The sequence below is a fragment of the Rhinatrema bivittatum genome, chromosome 1 (genome assembly GCF_901001135.1).
Source record: "Rhinatrema bivittatum chromosome 1, aRhiBiv1.1, whole genome shotgun sequence".
Lineage (NCBI taxonomy): Eukaryota > Metazoa > Chordata > Amphibia > Gymnophiona > Rhinatrematidae > Rhinatrema > Rhinatrema bivittatum.
In genome coordinates, this window is record NC_042615.1 from 434,654,799 (window position 1) to 434,671,318 (window position 16,520).

A 16,520-nucleotide genomic window follows, 5' to 3' on the forward strand; every position below is an offset into this window, starting at 1 on the left:
TTGTAAGGCAGGGCCTTCTAAGGATGTGCCTCTTCCTTGGGATTTGGCCATTCAGAACTGAATTTGGATGTATAATGCATATTCACCGCACACCGCCCGAGTTGGACCTTGTTCAGCAGCCTGTGGGCCCCACCATGTCGCTGTGTACTTAATGCCTTTTCCCTCATGTCAGACGTGGGACTGTATTCATGCTAATTTATTTATTTTTGTGTGTTTAGAAGAGACAGGAGTCTCCTAGCAGACTGAGGGCGGTGTAGGGCTGAAAAAGAATGCAAAAGCTACACGAATCCAATTAGTCTAATAAATGTGGCGGTTCTGTTTCCCAGAACAACTCTTCCAAAGTCATTGCGGACCTGGACGAGGAATTTGATGGCCTGTACTCTGTTCTGGACGAGATGAAAGAGAGCATGACCAATACCATCAAGCAAGAACAGGCTCAGAAGTCTCAGGAGCTGCAGGTAAAACCTTTTTTTTATTGCCGTGGGTGAGGGGCTCTGAGACCTGAAAGCACGGCAGCGCACACCTCAGCCAGCCTGGAGTTAAAGCAGCCCATTGCTTGAGCATTTTTAGGGCTGAAACAGGCCGTTTAAAATTTGCTGCAAGCTACTCTTGTTCGTGAAATCCTCTTGTAATCGTGAGCAGGCCGAGGTTGCTCTCCATCTCCTGTCCTCTGCTTTCTTGTCGGAGGACTTTACTGGGCAGTTGCACCGGTACTTCGAATCCCAGTGTCTTTTTGTTTTTAGTGTACAGTTCCTTTAAATGGTCTTAAATCTTTCTGAGGGCTGCTGGGCTGGCACTGTGCATGGTTCTGGATGTGGCTGAGAGTCATTCGGGTTTGCCGAGCACGGTGTCAGCGGGCCTCAGGTTGTGATGCCTGGAAAATGATCTGTGGCTTCATGTTTCAGCATGGCCACAAACTCCTCTGTGTTCATAGCGTTCTTATGTAGAGCTCTGTGCATCGATTCTTTGGAATACAATGCGTGATGATGATGATCTAGTGATTCATTATTGCATTGCCTGCCCAGAGCCCCAGGTTCAGTTTCCAGGTCTGATTCTTAGGCTGAGTGTAGGGTTAGCATTGCCACCAAATTCCCATAGACTGATCCACTGACTTTTGCTTCCCTGGCATCGACAAACTTGTAAATTTTTTTTTTTTTTTAAATTGCTTTTAGGAAAATTGGAATTACTCATTGGTGCAGTGAAACAATTAGGATGGAATCAGCCTGTCAGGGTTGATCAGGAGCAGGCAGCAGTCTTGGCGGGAAGTGCCGCTATAATAGCGTACACGGCCCTTGAGGTAGCCAAGTACTGTTTTATAGTGACACTTAGCGGTTGACCAAAGAGCCATGCGTTTTCAGCACTGTAGCTCTAAGGGAGCTGCTCTCACTGCCGCACAAGGTGGCTACAGTGGGAGGCCTCCATATGGGAGGCATCTATAAACTTGAAGAAAGGATATGATAGTCTGATGGGAGAAAAGGCCAAGGTAGTGGGGAAGGATGAGAGGCAAGGCTGTCTAAATAAATAAATATATAAATGTAATAAAATGGAAAAATGGTATGAATGGGGGTTCAATGGGAGGCTTAGGAGGTAGGGTGGGGAGGTAGTGTCTGTTGGAAATATACTCATATTTCTAAATGCCTGGCCCCACTGGGACCTTATCCCGTCCACTCACTTAAATCCCTCCCCCTCGCCAAGCAGGCGGAGAGATCCCTATCTCCTCCAAGCTCTGGGTTGGGCAGGGGGAGGGAGCGTGGGATGTATTTCTGCGGCTGGAGGTAGTGGGACTGGCCTACCTTGCTTATTAACTTATTCTCTATGTATCTGAAGGGGGATTGATTTATTTTCTTAAGTGCAGTGAATAAATTAATAGCAAGTAGAATAGGCCAACAGCAGCTGTAGAAATGCCTGCTGTGGAGCTGGGACAAGATAGAGGGATACCTTCACCTGCCTCTGGGGGGGTGGGGGAGGATGTTTTAGATGGGTGGGAGGCAAACTGAGTTTGTCTGCTTCCCTTCACTTCCCATTAAAGTAAATGGAAGTCAAAACTTTACTTCAACTCCTGAGGTGAAGTTTCAGCACTAAAAGTAAGAAAACAGTGTGATAATCTTTATTGCACTTTGCTGCACCTGGAGTAATTTTAGCGCGCACAAAATGTGCACTAATGCCAAAGTAAACCTTTTGCGCCATGCGCACCGCAGTTTATTACATCAGCCCCTAAGTGAATAAATATTCCTGGTCAAGACAGGCTTCTCCTGATGATACAGAATGCTTGACGTGCCTAGAAATTTAGTATTTATCCTTCTATTTTTAGCCCTGTCAACCAGCAAAAGCTGTAAGTAGCCACTGGTTATTCGTGTCACCAGTACAGGAAAACACACAGCACCCAAAAGAGCTCATATGTCACAGTAGGTTTAATTCACTGGCTGGAGTCTCATCGCATTCACTGTCCACATTAAAATAAGGTAATCTCTCTGGTCAGGTGTCCACTTTTTAATGGTACCATAGGAGTTTGGCTCCACACTCTGCTTTACTAATTTACCATTCACCCCTGATATTGCGTGATCAAAATCTGGCTTAAGTCAGTAATGACTGACCAGAGCTCAACGACTTGTATGAAGTGGATAGGTGCTCAGCATCACAACTTTGCTCTAACTGGTATCTTTGTCGGTCTCTACTGAGAGAGTAAGAATGAAACAGACATTTTAAGCCTGAGATGTCGTCGCCCCCTTGGAAGTGAAGTCGAGACGCATTAGGAAGACAGCATGGGGAGCTTGCACTTCCACTGCACATGCTGCATCTGTAGATTCAGAGGACTTGGATTTCCAGAGTACTGAAATCCACTAAGGAAAAAAAATGCCATCATTGCAGTTGGTATTCTAATAATAAAGACTAATGACTTAGCACAGAAAGTATATTTTCCTCTCAGCCCTTAGCCATGCTCCCTGCAGAGCGAGTTTTTATTTATTTAAGCAAGTTTATATACCGTTTTTCCAGTAAAACTAACTGACCAAAGTGGTTTACAATACCAAGATAATCTAAAATAAATCAGAAATAATTAAAAAGAATAATTAATTACTAGACTAAAATAAAACAAATTAAAGTATGAATAAAAATACAATGTTAAACAATCAATAAAAATAGTGGCAGAACAGAAAAATTGGCCATTTACATTTAAAAACTAAAAAAGCAGGAATGAATAAGAACTATATAGTTCAAATATATTTTTGAGTTTTTGAGGCAGATTTGCAGGGCTGATTGCAAAGATCTCCTTTAACAGGCCACTGGACTTCAGATCATTATATTGCCATGCATGTGATTGAATATTGATCTCATATGTGTTGCTTATGGTCATTTTTGCTTTCTTGTTATAGATTATTTCTGATGTTTTGTATCTTGTGATGTATCATTAGTTTGTATCTTCGAGAGAGGTCATTCAGTGGTCAGAGCCGTGATCTTGTGGCTTGGGCAGCTAGAGCACTGTCTGCCACATGCACCACAGATTTTCATGAGATGTTAACTTGCTTTCTAAGGAGCACTGAACTAGGATTCTTTTATGAACTAAAATCTTGCTGAATTAGCAGCATGAAAGGAATGCTTCATGAGTTTAAAAAAAAAACAAAACGCCGACCCAGTGGTTTTGCAGAGGATCTTAGTTCAATTTTCAGGTCTGGTCGTCTGCTCCCTCTGTGGACCAGGGATGCTGGTAGAGGCAGTGCCCACAGCCCCTGCTGGGGAAGGAGAGCAAGTTTAATGCATAATGGTGACACCTAGTGGTTTGATTTAAGGCCCACGAAGGAGCCCTGGTCTGTAGCCCTGCAACTGAGGACTGTCACTGTGATAACTGGACTAAAGTAAGTTGAGGGGAGGATTATAAAAGTGAGGGAAATCCCTGTGTAGTTGTGAATCAAGAGTTAAGATGCCCAATTCCAGCCCTGTTTACGACTGAGCTGGAAGCCCAATAGAGCAAAAGAAAAAGGCAGAGCCTAAATGTTGAACTTATGGGCTGACACCATTCTCCAAGGTCAAGGAGGATGTCGGTCCTCACGTGTGAGTGACATTGTCCAGTTGAGCCTGGTCTGGAACTTTGATATAAAAGTTTCTAGAACTTTGTGCCTCAATGAGCATTTGCTATTCCATGCATGGAACCTTTCAGTTTCTTCTTATCCATGGAACCCCTCAGTCGTGGTCCCTCACGCTCCTGCTTACAGTGGGTTTTTTTTGCTGGTAAAATTTGCCGGTTCATTCATCACTACGTCTCTGCAGTCTTATTTTTCTTACTGTTAGATCACTAGGTAGGTTTTTCAATCATTTTTCTAAGCTTTTCCATTCCGTTCCGCATGCCTAATGGATGCACCAGCAAGAATTGACTGTTTTACAGTCATAAAATTAGATTTTACTTCCTTTCTTTTCCTGTCATCTATAGATAAGCAAACCAGCGACTTCCAACAAAGTCCCCAGTGCCACCAGGGTTATGTTTATCATTGATCCCCCATGATGTATCCTGTGCCTGGGAATTTCACATGACGTCCTGAGGCATCGCCTGTGCGTGAACATGACCTCCAACGGACAACAATCCTGTCTGGAGCTGATGGACAAGCACTTTGGGCAATAACACTTGACACAAAAAGGGACCCGGGAGCTGCTCCGGATGTTGGTGATATATTGAAGGGACATTTCATTCCCTCGACATTAAGCATCAGTAGGGGCCAGAGAGCCATGCTTTTGTCTACCTCTTCCCAGCTCTGTTTCCAACTCATCTGTCTGCATTGCCTGACCAAGTTTGTAGATTGGATTGGGGGGGTGGGCAGCACTAGTAGTAGCTCTGATTTATGAGGTCAAAAGGGTACAATCTGTTCAATCAGGGGATGGTAATAGCTGCCTTGATTGGGAATCTTTTTGGCCACAAATATGCCAAAAGGTTTTTTTTATTGGGAGTGATTTTTGACAGATAGCTCAGCTGGGATACACAGATGAGATTTGGGGGAGTGGTGATTGGAGCTTTCAATTTCTCTGTGACAAACTTTGCCCTTTTTTTCTGTTGGATGCTGACCCTAAGCCATTGGTCAATGCATATCTCTTCCATTTACTTAAGAGGCCTTGCAGTCGAAAAAGTAACTACAATGACCTTCACAGACAATACTATGTGGAACCAAGCTGCTGGCAATAGCTTTTAAAAAGGGGATAGAGCAGCTTTTAAACTAGAACAAGGGGGAAAGCCGACAGTCACTCAGCAGTGCATGGTTCGGAGAAATGTATCCTTGAAGGATACTAATGAAATAGGAGAATTAGGGCATCCCAACAGAGAGGTTCCAATAAAAGCAAATGTAGTCCATGTGCCTATATGTAAAAATCACGAGCTAAAGATTTCCATATTATCCCTAACAACTGAAAAGCAGGTTGTTAATACAAACAAAAAGCACACTTTGAAATGTCTGTATGCCAATGCCAGAAGTCTAAGAAGTAAGATGGGAGAGTTAGTGTATAGCAGTAAATGATGAGATTGACATAATTGGCATCACAGAGACCTGGTGGAAGGAAGATAACCAATGGGACAGTGCAATATTAGGGTACAAATTATATCACAATGATAGGGAGGATCAACTTGGTGGGGGTGTGGCACTTTATGTCCCGGAGGGTATAGAGTCCAACAGGATAAAGATCATACAAGAGACTAAATGCTTAGTAGAATCTATATGGGTAGAAATCCCATATGTGTTGGGTAAGAGTATAGTGATAGGAGTATACTACCATCCACCTGGACAAAATGGTCAGACAGATGATGAAATGCTAAGAGAAATCAGGGAAGCTAACCAATTTGGCAGAGCAATAATAATGGGAGATTTTAATTACCAACAAAGGAAGAAGCAGAAACCTTGCACATTCGCAAGTATCAAAGTACACTGGTGCAGGATAAATTTTATCACCACCAAAAGTTCAAAATAGTCTTTTATTCGAATTCCAACAAGCAGAGGTAGATAAATGTAGATATGGCAACTCCATGAATTAAATGACAGGCATATTACAGCGGTCCCCCGACACGGTCCCGTGTTTCGCTAGGCTGCATCGGGAGGGACCAACACGGAGATTCTAATCTAAACATAAACAAATGTATGTCACTATACATAGGTGGTGAAACGGCCAAACATGTTATCATAAACAGTACACATACCTTCTCGCAGTGATCAATGGAGCGCAAGCGCCCTCACATTTGACAATCATTTAAAGGTAAAAAAGGCACGAAAGCAGACAATCTCGCGAGAGCTGTCAAAAGAGATCTCAACAGCCCGGTAATGGACTCAGTCAAACAGGTACCACTCGATATCCTTGTTGAGTCCTTTAGGGGAAACAGTGTCTAAAGTGAAAATCCATTTCTGTTCCCTCCGACCCAGAACCTCGGAAAAGTCACCACCCCTGGTGGGGCGGTGAACCACCTCGAGAACTGAGAAGGAGAGATCGGAAACGGAGTGGCCGCGTACCAACCAATGTGAGACAAGGGGTTCATCTGATCTACCCAGGCGAATGTTCGAGCAGTGCTCTATCATACGTGTCTTGAGCATCCGGGTGGTCTTCCCAACGTATAAAAGTGGACAGGGGCATTTGATAACATAAACAACGCCTTTCGTTAAACAGTCAGTCTACTCGTACCTTAAAGAGACGGCCAGTGAGGGGATGTACAAAGCCTGTGGATTGCTCAGTGTGACAGCACATGCTACAATGTCCACATGGACTGTGTATAGCATTAGCAGAGGGAGTAAACACCGCAGAGGAGGAGGCAGTGTGTACAAGCTGGTCACGGAGATTTCTACCCTGCCGAAACGTAAAACGCAGGGGGCTCCGTAACGAAAGGCGTTGTTTATGTTATCAAATGCCCCTGTCCACTTTTATACGTTGGGAAGACCACCCGGATGCTCAAGACACGTATGATAGAGCACTGCTCGAACATTCGCCTGGGTAGATCAGATGAACCCCTTGTCTCACATTGGTCGGTACGCGGCCACTCCGTTTCCGATCTCTCCTTCTCAGTTCTCGAGGTGGTTCACCGCCCCACCAGGGGTGGTGACTTTTCCGAGGTTCTGGGTCGGAGGGAACAGAAATGGATTTTCACTTTAGACACTGTTTCCCCTAAAGGACTCAACAAGGATATCGAGTGGTACCTGTTTGACTGAGTCCATGACCGGGCTGTTGAGATCTCTTTTGACAGCTCTCGCGAGATTGTCTGCTTTTGCGCCTTTTTTACCTTTAAATGATTGTCAAATGTGAGGGCGCTTGCGCTCCATTGATCACTGCGAGAAGGTATGTGTACTGTTTATGATAACATGTTTGGCCGTTTCACCACCTATGTATAGTGACTTATATATTTGTTTATGTTTAGATTAGAATCTCCGTGTTGGTCCCTCCCGATGCAGCCTAGCGAAACACGGGACTGTGTCGGGGGACCGCTGTAATATGCCTGTCATTTAATTCATGGAGTTGCCATATCTACATTTATCTACCTCTGCTTGTTGGAATTCGAATAAAAGACTATTTTGAACTTTTGGTGGTGATAAAATTTATCCTGCACCAGTGTACTTTGAGATTTTAATTACCCCAATATTGACTGGGTAAATGTAACATCAGGACTTGCTAGAGACATAAAGTTTCTGGATGTAATGACTGCTATATGGAGCAATTGGTTCAGGAACAAACAAGAGAGGAGCTATATTAGATTTAATTCTTAGTGGATTGCAGGATTTGGTGAGAGAGGTAATGATGGGACCATTTGGCAACAGTGATCATAACATGATCAAATTTAAACTAATAACTGGAAGGGGGACAATAAGTAAATCTACAGCTCTAACACTAAATTTTCAAAAGGGAGACTTTGATAAAATGAGGAAAATAGAAAAAAAAAGGTGCAGCTGCAAAGATTAAGTGTTCAACAGGCATGGACATTGTTTAAAAATACAATCCTAGAGGCACAGTCCAGATGTATTCCACACATTAAGAAAGGTGGAAGGAAGGCAAAACAATTACCGTCTTGGTTAAAAGATGGGGTGAAAGAGGATATTTTAGCTTAAAAAAAAATCCTTCAAAAATTGGAAGAAGGATCCATCTGAAGAAAATAGGATAAAACATAAGCATTGTCAAGTTAAGTGTAAAACATTGATAAGACAGGCAAAGAGAGAATTTGAAATGAAGTTGGCCATAGGGGCAAAAACTCATAATAAAAATGTTTTTAAAATATTTCAAAAGTAAGAAACCTGTGAGGGAGTTGGTTGGACTGTTAGATGACTGAGGGGTTAAAGTGGCTCTTAGGGAAGATAAGGCCATTGCAGAAAGACTAAATGAATTATTTGCTTCCGTGTTTACTAATGAGGATGTTGGTGAGATACCAGTTCCGGAGATGGTTTTCAAGGGTGATGAGTCAGATGTACTGAAGGAAATCACTGTGAACCTGGAAGATGTAGTAGGCCAGATGGACAAACTAAAGAGTAGCAAATCACCTGGACTGGATGGTATGCATCCTAGGGTACTGAAGGAACTCATAAAGGAAATTTCTGATCTATTAGTTAGAATTTGTAACCTATCATTAAAATCATCCATTGTACCTAGAGACTGGAGAGTGGCCAATGTAACCCCAATATTTAAAAAGGGCTCCAGGGGCGATCCAGGAAACTACAGACCAGTGAGCCTAACTTCAGTGCCGGGAAAAATAGTGGAAACTATTCTAAAGATCAAAATCACAGAGCATATAGAAAGACATGGTTTAATGGAACAGTCATCATGGATTTACCCAAGAAAGTCTTGCCTAACAAATCTGCTTCATTGTTTTTTGAAGGGCTTAATAAACATATGGATAAAGGTGAACCGGTAGGTGTAGTGTATTTGGATTTTCAGAAGGCATTTGACAAAGTCCCTCATGAGAGGCTTCTAAGAAAACTAAATAGTTCTGGGATAGGAGACGATGTCCTTTCGTGGATTACAAACTGGCTAAAAGACAGGAAACAGAGTAGGATTAAATGGTCAAATTTTCTCAGTGGAAAAGGGTAAACAGTGGAGTGCCTCAGGGATCTGTACTTGGACCGGTGCTTTTCAATATATTTATAAATGATCTGGAAAGGAATACGATGAATGAGGTTATCAGATTTGCGGATGATACAAAATTATTCAGAGTAGTTAAATCACAAGCGGATTGTGATACATTACAGGAGGACCTTGTGAGACTGGAAGATTGGGCATCCAAATGGCAGAGGAAATTTAATGTGGACAAGTGCAAGGTGTTGCATATAGGGAAAAATAACCTTTGCTGTAGTTACACGATGTTAGGTTCCATATTAGGAGCTACCACCCAGGAAAAAGATCTAGGCATCATAGTAGATAGAACTTTAAAATCGTTGGCTCAGTGTGCTGCAGCAGACAAAAAAGCAAACAGAATGCTAAGAATTATTAGGAAGGGAATGGTTAATAGAACGGAAAATGTCATAATGCCTCTGTTTCGCTCCATGGTGAGACCGCACCTTGAGTACTATGTACAGTTCTGCTCGCCACATCTCAAAGATATAGTTGGGATGGAGAAGGTACAGAGAAGGGCAACCAAAATGATAAAGGGTTTGGAACAGCTCCCCTTTGAGGAAAGGCTGAAGAGGTTAGAGCTGCTCAGCTTGGAGAAGAGATGGCTGAGGGGGGATATGATGGAAGTCTTTAAGCTCATGAGAGGTCTTGAACGAGTAGATGTGAATCTGTTATTTACACTTTCGGAGAATAGAAGGACTAGGGGGCACTCCATGAAGTTAGCAAGTAGCACATTTAAGACTAATCGGAGAAAATTCTTTTTCACTCAACGCACAATTAAGCTCTGGAATTTGTTGCCAGAGGATGTAGTTGGTGTAGTTAGTGTAGCTGGGTTCAAAATAAGTTCTTGGAGGAGAAGTCCATTAACTGTTAATAATCAAGTTGACATAGGGAATGGCCTCTGCTATTACTGGCATCAGTTGCATGGGATGTTCTTGGTGTTTGGATACTTGCCAGGTTCTTATGGCCTGGTTTGGTCTCTGTTGGAAACAGGATGCTGGGCTTGATTGACCCTTGGTCTGACCCAGCATGGCAGTTTCTTATGTGCATTGACATCCCCTCCTGAGAGACTCAATCCAAAACTTAATTCAATCACAGGGAGGGCAACTTTCAAAAACCATTTACTTATGAAAATGGCATTTACCAGGATAAAAAGGGCTTTTGTTAACGCCCATTCTGTATGTGTGTAAAAGTGTGTTCCGCAGGGTGTCCACTTTGACCCACGTTTTCATGGAGGTGTTCTGGGTCTGGGTTAGGTCGGGAGGCGGCAACTATGAGCTATAGTTTTGCAAGTGTGTGTTTGGCTGTAAAACGTATCTGCAGAAAACGCAGGTGTAAATCTCCGTGGGTACTTTTTTTTTCTCCCTTTGGCGGTTTTCAAAGGAAAAATCTGCCCGTACGTTCTCTTTGAGAAAATGTGCAAAATTGGCAAGGAAATGCCCCCCTACAGCTTTTATAGAGCATGGCCATTAGGCTGCTTACCAGGACTAGATTAAGAGAACTGCAAGCTGCTCATATAAGCAGTGTGACGTGGTGTGCTTGTACAGAGGGGACCCTCTTATTATGGGTTGCCTATTCTTATGAGAGTAGTTTTTGTCTGGACTCAGATGGTCTTCCACAGTAGGAAAGGCTTTTTTCTGCCTCTGGATCACACCTTTGCAACTCGCCCCTGATGAAGCTAAGACCCTCTTCTTCATATACATCTATCTGGCCATAAATCCAAAACTTGTATTCAGAGATAATCCTGGCTCAGGTTGCTTGGTTTTTGTTTTAGCTTTTATTTTTGATTTCCTTGAAACATTACTGGACTGTGGTTGTCTGTAAAAGTACAATTTGTGGAACAGCAAGTCATGTTTCCATTGAATAATAAGATACTGTGGGTGTGGGGCTGAGTGTGGTGCTGGTGAGCCTCTGGTATAATAGGTCAAGTTACTTCAGTCATTGCAACACACACGTTGGAGCACCTGTGATTTATGTTGGCTTAAGTTTGAATCTTTGAAGTGTTTCCCTTCACTTGCCCACATCTAAAGATCTTCTTTGTCTAAGCCCTGTTTTTAAGATGTAGCTCAAAAGTGGGCAAACTACAGCCCATAAGGCTCTCTTATCTGGCCCATTACACGTTGGTAAATTTTAAGGCTGACCAGTCTGCTGACGCTTTGTTGTGCTGCGGCATCTTTATCCCATGACGGTACCATCAGCATGGCCCACTGTCATGCAGATCTCTGACATTTCAGGGAGGGAGGGGAGCAGGGACAACCTGGGACTACAGTGTTGTTCCTTCCTCCATCAGCAGTTGATTTCCTTCCTCCTCCCCTGGTGTACCTTGTAAGAGAGCTGCATTGTGTGTTCGGCCACAGGAGGTCCCTGCAGTCAGTGGCCCTTTCTTTACACTGAAGTCTTCCTAGGTTATGAAATTGTTAAACAACCAACAAAACAAGTGTTCTACATGTGCTTTTCAAGACTACACAAGTCAAGTACTGGAATATCGTTTCTTGTTGTTCCTTTAAAATTTATTACATCCTGTGAAGACTCAAGTTACTTCCAGGACTAATATGACTACTAGAACTCAGTTTTTACCCAGGATGCTTTAAAAAAAAAACAAACAAAAAACAGAATTAGGTGGGGGGTTTTTTTTTTTTGGTTAACATTGATGCATCATTTGAGGCCATCAACCACAGTTGTTTTGCATCCTGTACTTAACTGTAGAAAGTGCTTACTGTCTGCTTTATGCACATTACCTTAACCAGGTCTTCATATAAAGAACCTTGGATGAAATAATCGATTAGTGTTCTTTGTTTTGGCATATCATGTTTTATTATATATATATAAATTTTTTTTTATGATGTATTTTTGTAAAGTTATTGTATGGTTTGTATTACTTAAATTATTTGCTTTAGTCTATGGCAATCATGTTGACAGATTTTTAAATGTACTTTGTATGGGGATTAGCTGTCACATATTACCTGTGTTCTGTATGCAGCTTTTTTTGTACATAGCCTTGAGCCATTACAGTTAAGCCATTTATTAAATATACTGTAATAAATAAATCTAGCTCACAGGTAGATTTAGAGATTGAATTAATGGCATGTTTTCCCTTAGCCTTATATAGCCTTTCCTAACACTCTCTGATCCGATTTAATAACCAAAACTAAAAATACTTCCCCTTAATGAGAATGCTGAGCTTGTCTGGATGCACAGTCTCGTTTGCTATGGACTGGAAATGTTGGCAGGGTCCCACTCTGCTCTTGGTGACTAGATACCTGTATGTAGTTTCTGACAGAGAGGGCAGCCATAGAGATCTGCCACCACTTGTGAGGTTTGGGACAGAGAGAAGAGAACAGATGAGCTAAGGGAACAAAAAAGCATGATGTATAGGGAGCGGGTCAGAGACATCGTGCTGGCAATATTCTGCACTGGTAAGAGTAAGAACCAACCAACATGACAGAGAAATTTGTTTTATTCCCCTTCTCCATTGCTCGCTGCCTGACCTTGAGCATGTCCTTTATCCTTTCACCTACTGTTCAGTATGAGTGAGTCCCGGTTCTAGATTACTAGTGTGTTTCATTTCTTCATGTATTTATGTAGGGTTGTATTTTTTTTACTGTATTTTATTGATGGATTGCTATGTTTAAAACATCTTAATTGCTTCCCTGATTCAATAGAACCATCTGAGGCAATGAACAAAAGAACATGCAGAATCATCATAAAACAGACAAATAACTAATAAAATAAATACAATACTTAAAACCCGCACGATTATAACCTTTGCAACGAAACACATAATATATAACTAACCAAAACAGCTGCCTTACTTCAAATCCAGCTCGTTCACAAAAACTGAGTCTTTGTCTCTTCTCTTAGGCCCTAATGCATTTAAATCTTGTAACAGAAATTTCAGGTCCAGGTCAGAGATGTCTGGATAAAGAATGAGTAATCAAAGGTTGGTAACCAGGCATCCATATTTTCCAGCAGCCTGTGACCGTAATTGTATAACCTTTTATAACAAATAGGAACAAGGCCATAGAAAATGTGAACTTGAGATGTGCCGTTCTGAAAGAGACGGTTGTACTGGTGGAGTTCCTGAGCTCTCACTGAGCAGCGCTGGAGTTGAGTCCTGCTGTGAGGGGTGGCTGGTGATATGAACAGACTGAGGAGGGAGGAGGAGAGTGTTTTGGGATTGAAAACCGTAGAAATAAAAAAGCCGCGGTTATCAGACAATGAAACATGACTGAAGGACTAAGAAAAGTGGTTGCAGGCAGTGCTATGCAAATGTTAAAAAGGCAGAGTCACAGAAGCAGGAGAACCTGAAGACATATGAAGAGGTCCAACTCCAGAGAAGGAAAGAAATAATTTGTTAATGTTGGGGGGGAGTTTCTTGACCCAGCAGTTTCTCCTGCTCCTTTGTACTTTTAACCCAGTTGGAAACAGAGTTAGGATCTGGGCCCTTGAGCCTTCCTTTGCAACTACCTGGGGATATTTTCCCTCTCTGATGTTCTACTTCCTCCCCAACAATACCTAGCCAATCAGTACAGTGATGGTCCTGGGCCCGTGGGCCATGCCTGAGGGCTCGCTCTGTAGATCTGGGCCCTGAATCTGGCTGTAGGTAACACCCTCTGGGGGGGGGATTGTGATCACTGCCTCTGCAGCATCCTCAACCAATTGAGGAGAAGAAGACTCGACGCCAGGATTGAACTAGGGACCTTTTTGCACAGCACTGCCACTGAGTCACCGGGCCATTCCCTGTTCAAATGTTTAAACATTTCAAGCCGTTCTACCACCCTGGCCCATCACAACTTTATCATATGATCTCCTTGCTCATTGTTTTAAGGGGCTTTACTGCATCTCCTTGGATGTTCGGGTATCATGTTATAGCTGCTCCTGTTCTTTTTCTCCTAGAATCAGCTGGCTCAGTGCACAAATGCTTTGGAAAGTTCGGAGGAGCTGCTGGATTTCGCCTCGCGGTCACTGGACGTGAAGGAGCCCGAAGAATTTTCAAAGGTAGAAAATGTAACCTGACATGAAGGCATGGTCTCGGACACATTCCTCTACTCCTCTTTAAATGTTTTGGTCTTTTTTTCGCTTTCTCTGTGCTGTCTAGTTTGTTACAAGAAGTTTGCATGAACCGGGTTGTCTTGATATGACAGACTGATGCTGAAAGCTGCTGCCATGGGGATAACAATATAAATATGCGGTATTTTTCCACCCAGGCGTTGGGTTCCAACACATTGTAGAAGTTAAGAGAAGGTAAACTGGACCTGGTTTTCCTGGAGGTTGTTTTCAGAAGGTCATCTATCTTTGGGCCACTGTTTGGTTTTTTTTGGGTTTTTTTTTCAGGAACTGAGAGGGGAAAGGGACTTCCTGCCTCCTCTGAACCTGCAAAGATTAGGTTTCTTTTTTTCTTAGTTTCAGGTAGGAGGATTGTGGGTGCTGAACTACTCTGGAAAAGGCAGTTTCAGGAGCAGGACTGGAGGGAGGTGGTGATGGGGGGGGGGTTGCCTCGCAATGAGTGTTTTGTTTTTTTTTCCATCTGCATCCAGCCTGTTCTGTTCCTGGTTTGTGACACCATCAGGATCGGGCTAACAAAAGGGGAATGTGAATTTGAGATAAATCTTGTCCTGGTGTGTGTTTTGCCATCTGTTTGTTCTGCCTGGCATACTTTGTAAGTCTCTTGGCGGGGTTCTTTTAGTGTGCGGCACAGCACAATGACTGACATTTTGCTTCCAACCACGGCGCAGCCACAAAGATCCGAGGATGCGTGCAAACAAGGAGGGCCTGTCCAGCACCAGTGTGAATCTTTTTTTTTCTTTTTTCTTTTTTCTTTTTTTCCTTGCTGCTCTGCCGCAGTTACAAACAAATGCCAGTCTTCACAGAATGGTGCATAAATGGAAAGGAATCATTATGCAAGTGGCAATAAGCATGGACATAACCAGACTTCTTGTTCATTGAAATCAAGTCCCTTTTGTTTTAATCCTGACACTTTTTCTGATTTCTTGATATACATAAAAGTTTTTCTGCCCAAATGTTGAATGTTCATGTTTTTGAAGCTCAGCAAAAATAAGCGCTTCCCCTTTAAATTTTTTTTTAATGCTGATTAGTTTTGATATTAGGTTGTTTTTTTTAATGGATATCAGTGGGAAAGGATATTTCTTCAAAACTTTCTCTTGCATTTTATGCGATAAAATGTAGTAATATATATCTTGTGCAGACTACTGTAAGCTATCAAAATATATAGTGGAGTGGAGGAGTAGCCTAGTGTTAGGGCAATGGGCTTTAAACCAGGGTTCAAATCCCACTGCCGCTCCTTGTGACCTTGAGCAAGACTGTTCGCCCTCACAGTCTCTGAATATGATTTGCTTTGAAGTGCCTGAATGGCAGAAAATAAATCAAATGTATAAAAAGTAAAGATGAAAACAATACAGTATCAGAGCAATACAGTATCAGAGCACCGGCAACTTAAGTACATCCCTTAACCATTTTCAGTAGTTACTACAAAATTGTAGATATTCTTTACAGAGCCTAAGAAAGGGAATCAGAGTGGAATACATGTCCTCCTTTACTGAAAATGATAGTTGTTCCATCTCTAATATATGGCACCAACAGCCACTAGCTGTTTAATATTCTTTGATTCAGGGAATCTAGGATACAGTTCTTCTGAACCAGTTTTTGTAAGCTGCACTTCTGCTGCCTTTGCCTTTGCTGTGGTATCATCTATCAAAGGCTAAATATCGGATGAAACCAATAATTGTAAGAATCATAAGGGAAAGGATTAGGAAGACAAAGTCTAAGGGGGTATGAAGTTTTTTAATAGACATGTGTTTTTTAATAGACATGTGCTGAAGCAAAAATATTGTTTCAGTTTGTTTCTTCAGTTTATAGGTCGCAGTCATACATTTGGTTCATTTCAAATGAAAAAAATGTATTAATTATTTGTATTCATTCTCGGCACCACTCCCTAGAAACGGGAGTGGTGCCGAGTGATTGGAGAAGAGCGGTGGTGGTCCTGCTTCACAAGAGTGGGAACAGGGAGGAGGCAGGCAACTACAGACCGGTTAGCCTCACTTCGGTGGTGGGAAAAGTAATGGAGTCACTGCTGAAAGAGAGAATAGTGAGCTATCTACAGTCTGGAGAATTGATGGACCAGAGGCAGCATGGATTACCAGGGGAAGATCCTGTCAGGCTAATCTAATTGACTTTTTTGACTGGGTAACCAAGGAATTGGATCAAGGAAGAGCGCTCGATATCATATACTTGGATTTCAGCAAAGCTTTTGATACGGTTCCGCACAGGAGACTGGTGAATAAAACGAGAAGCTTGGGAAGTGAATGCCAAGGTGGTGACCTGGATTGCAAATTGGTTGACGGACTGAAGACAATGTGTGATGGTAAATGGAACCTTCTCTGAAGAGAGAGCGGTTTTAAGTGGTGTACCGCAAGGGTCAGTGTTGGGACCGGTCCTGTTCAATATCTTTG

The 16,520-nt window shown here is 42.4% G+C and overlaps 1 protein-coding gene across 3 annotated transcripts in view; it reads left to right on the forward strand.

Moving 5' to 3' along the window:
• Positions 1 to 16,520, forward strand: part of FSD1L (fibronectin type III and SPRY domain containing 1 like) — a 182,193-nt gene that overhangs the window by 55,437 nt on the left and 110,236 nt on the right. For all 3 annotated transcript variants that reach the window (XM_029604686.1, XM_029604677.1, XM_029604695.1), the window contains exons 3-4: positions 327 to 458; positions 13,948 to 14,049. In XM_029604686.1, coding sequence (XP_029460546.1) covers positions 327 to 458; positions 13,948 to 14,049 — 234 coding nt within the window. The remainder of the gene's footprint in view (positions 1 to 326; positions 459 to 13,947; positions 14,050 to 16,520) is intronic.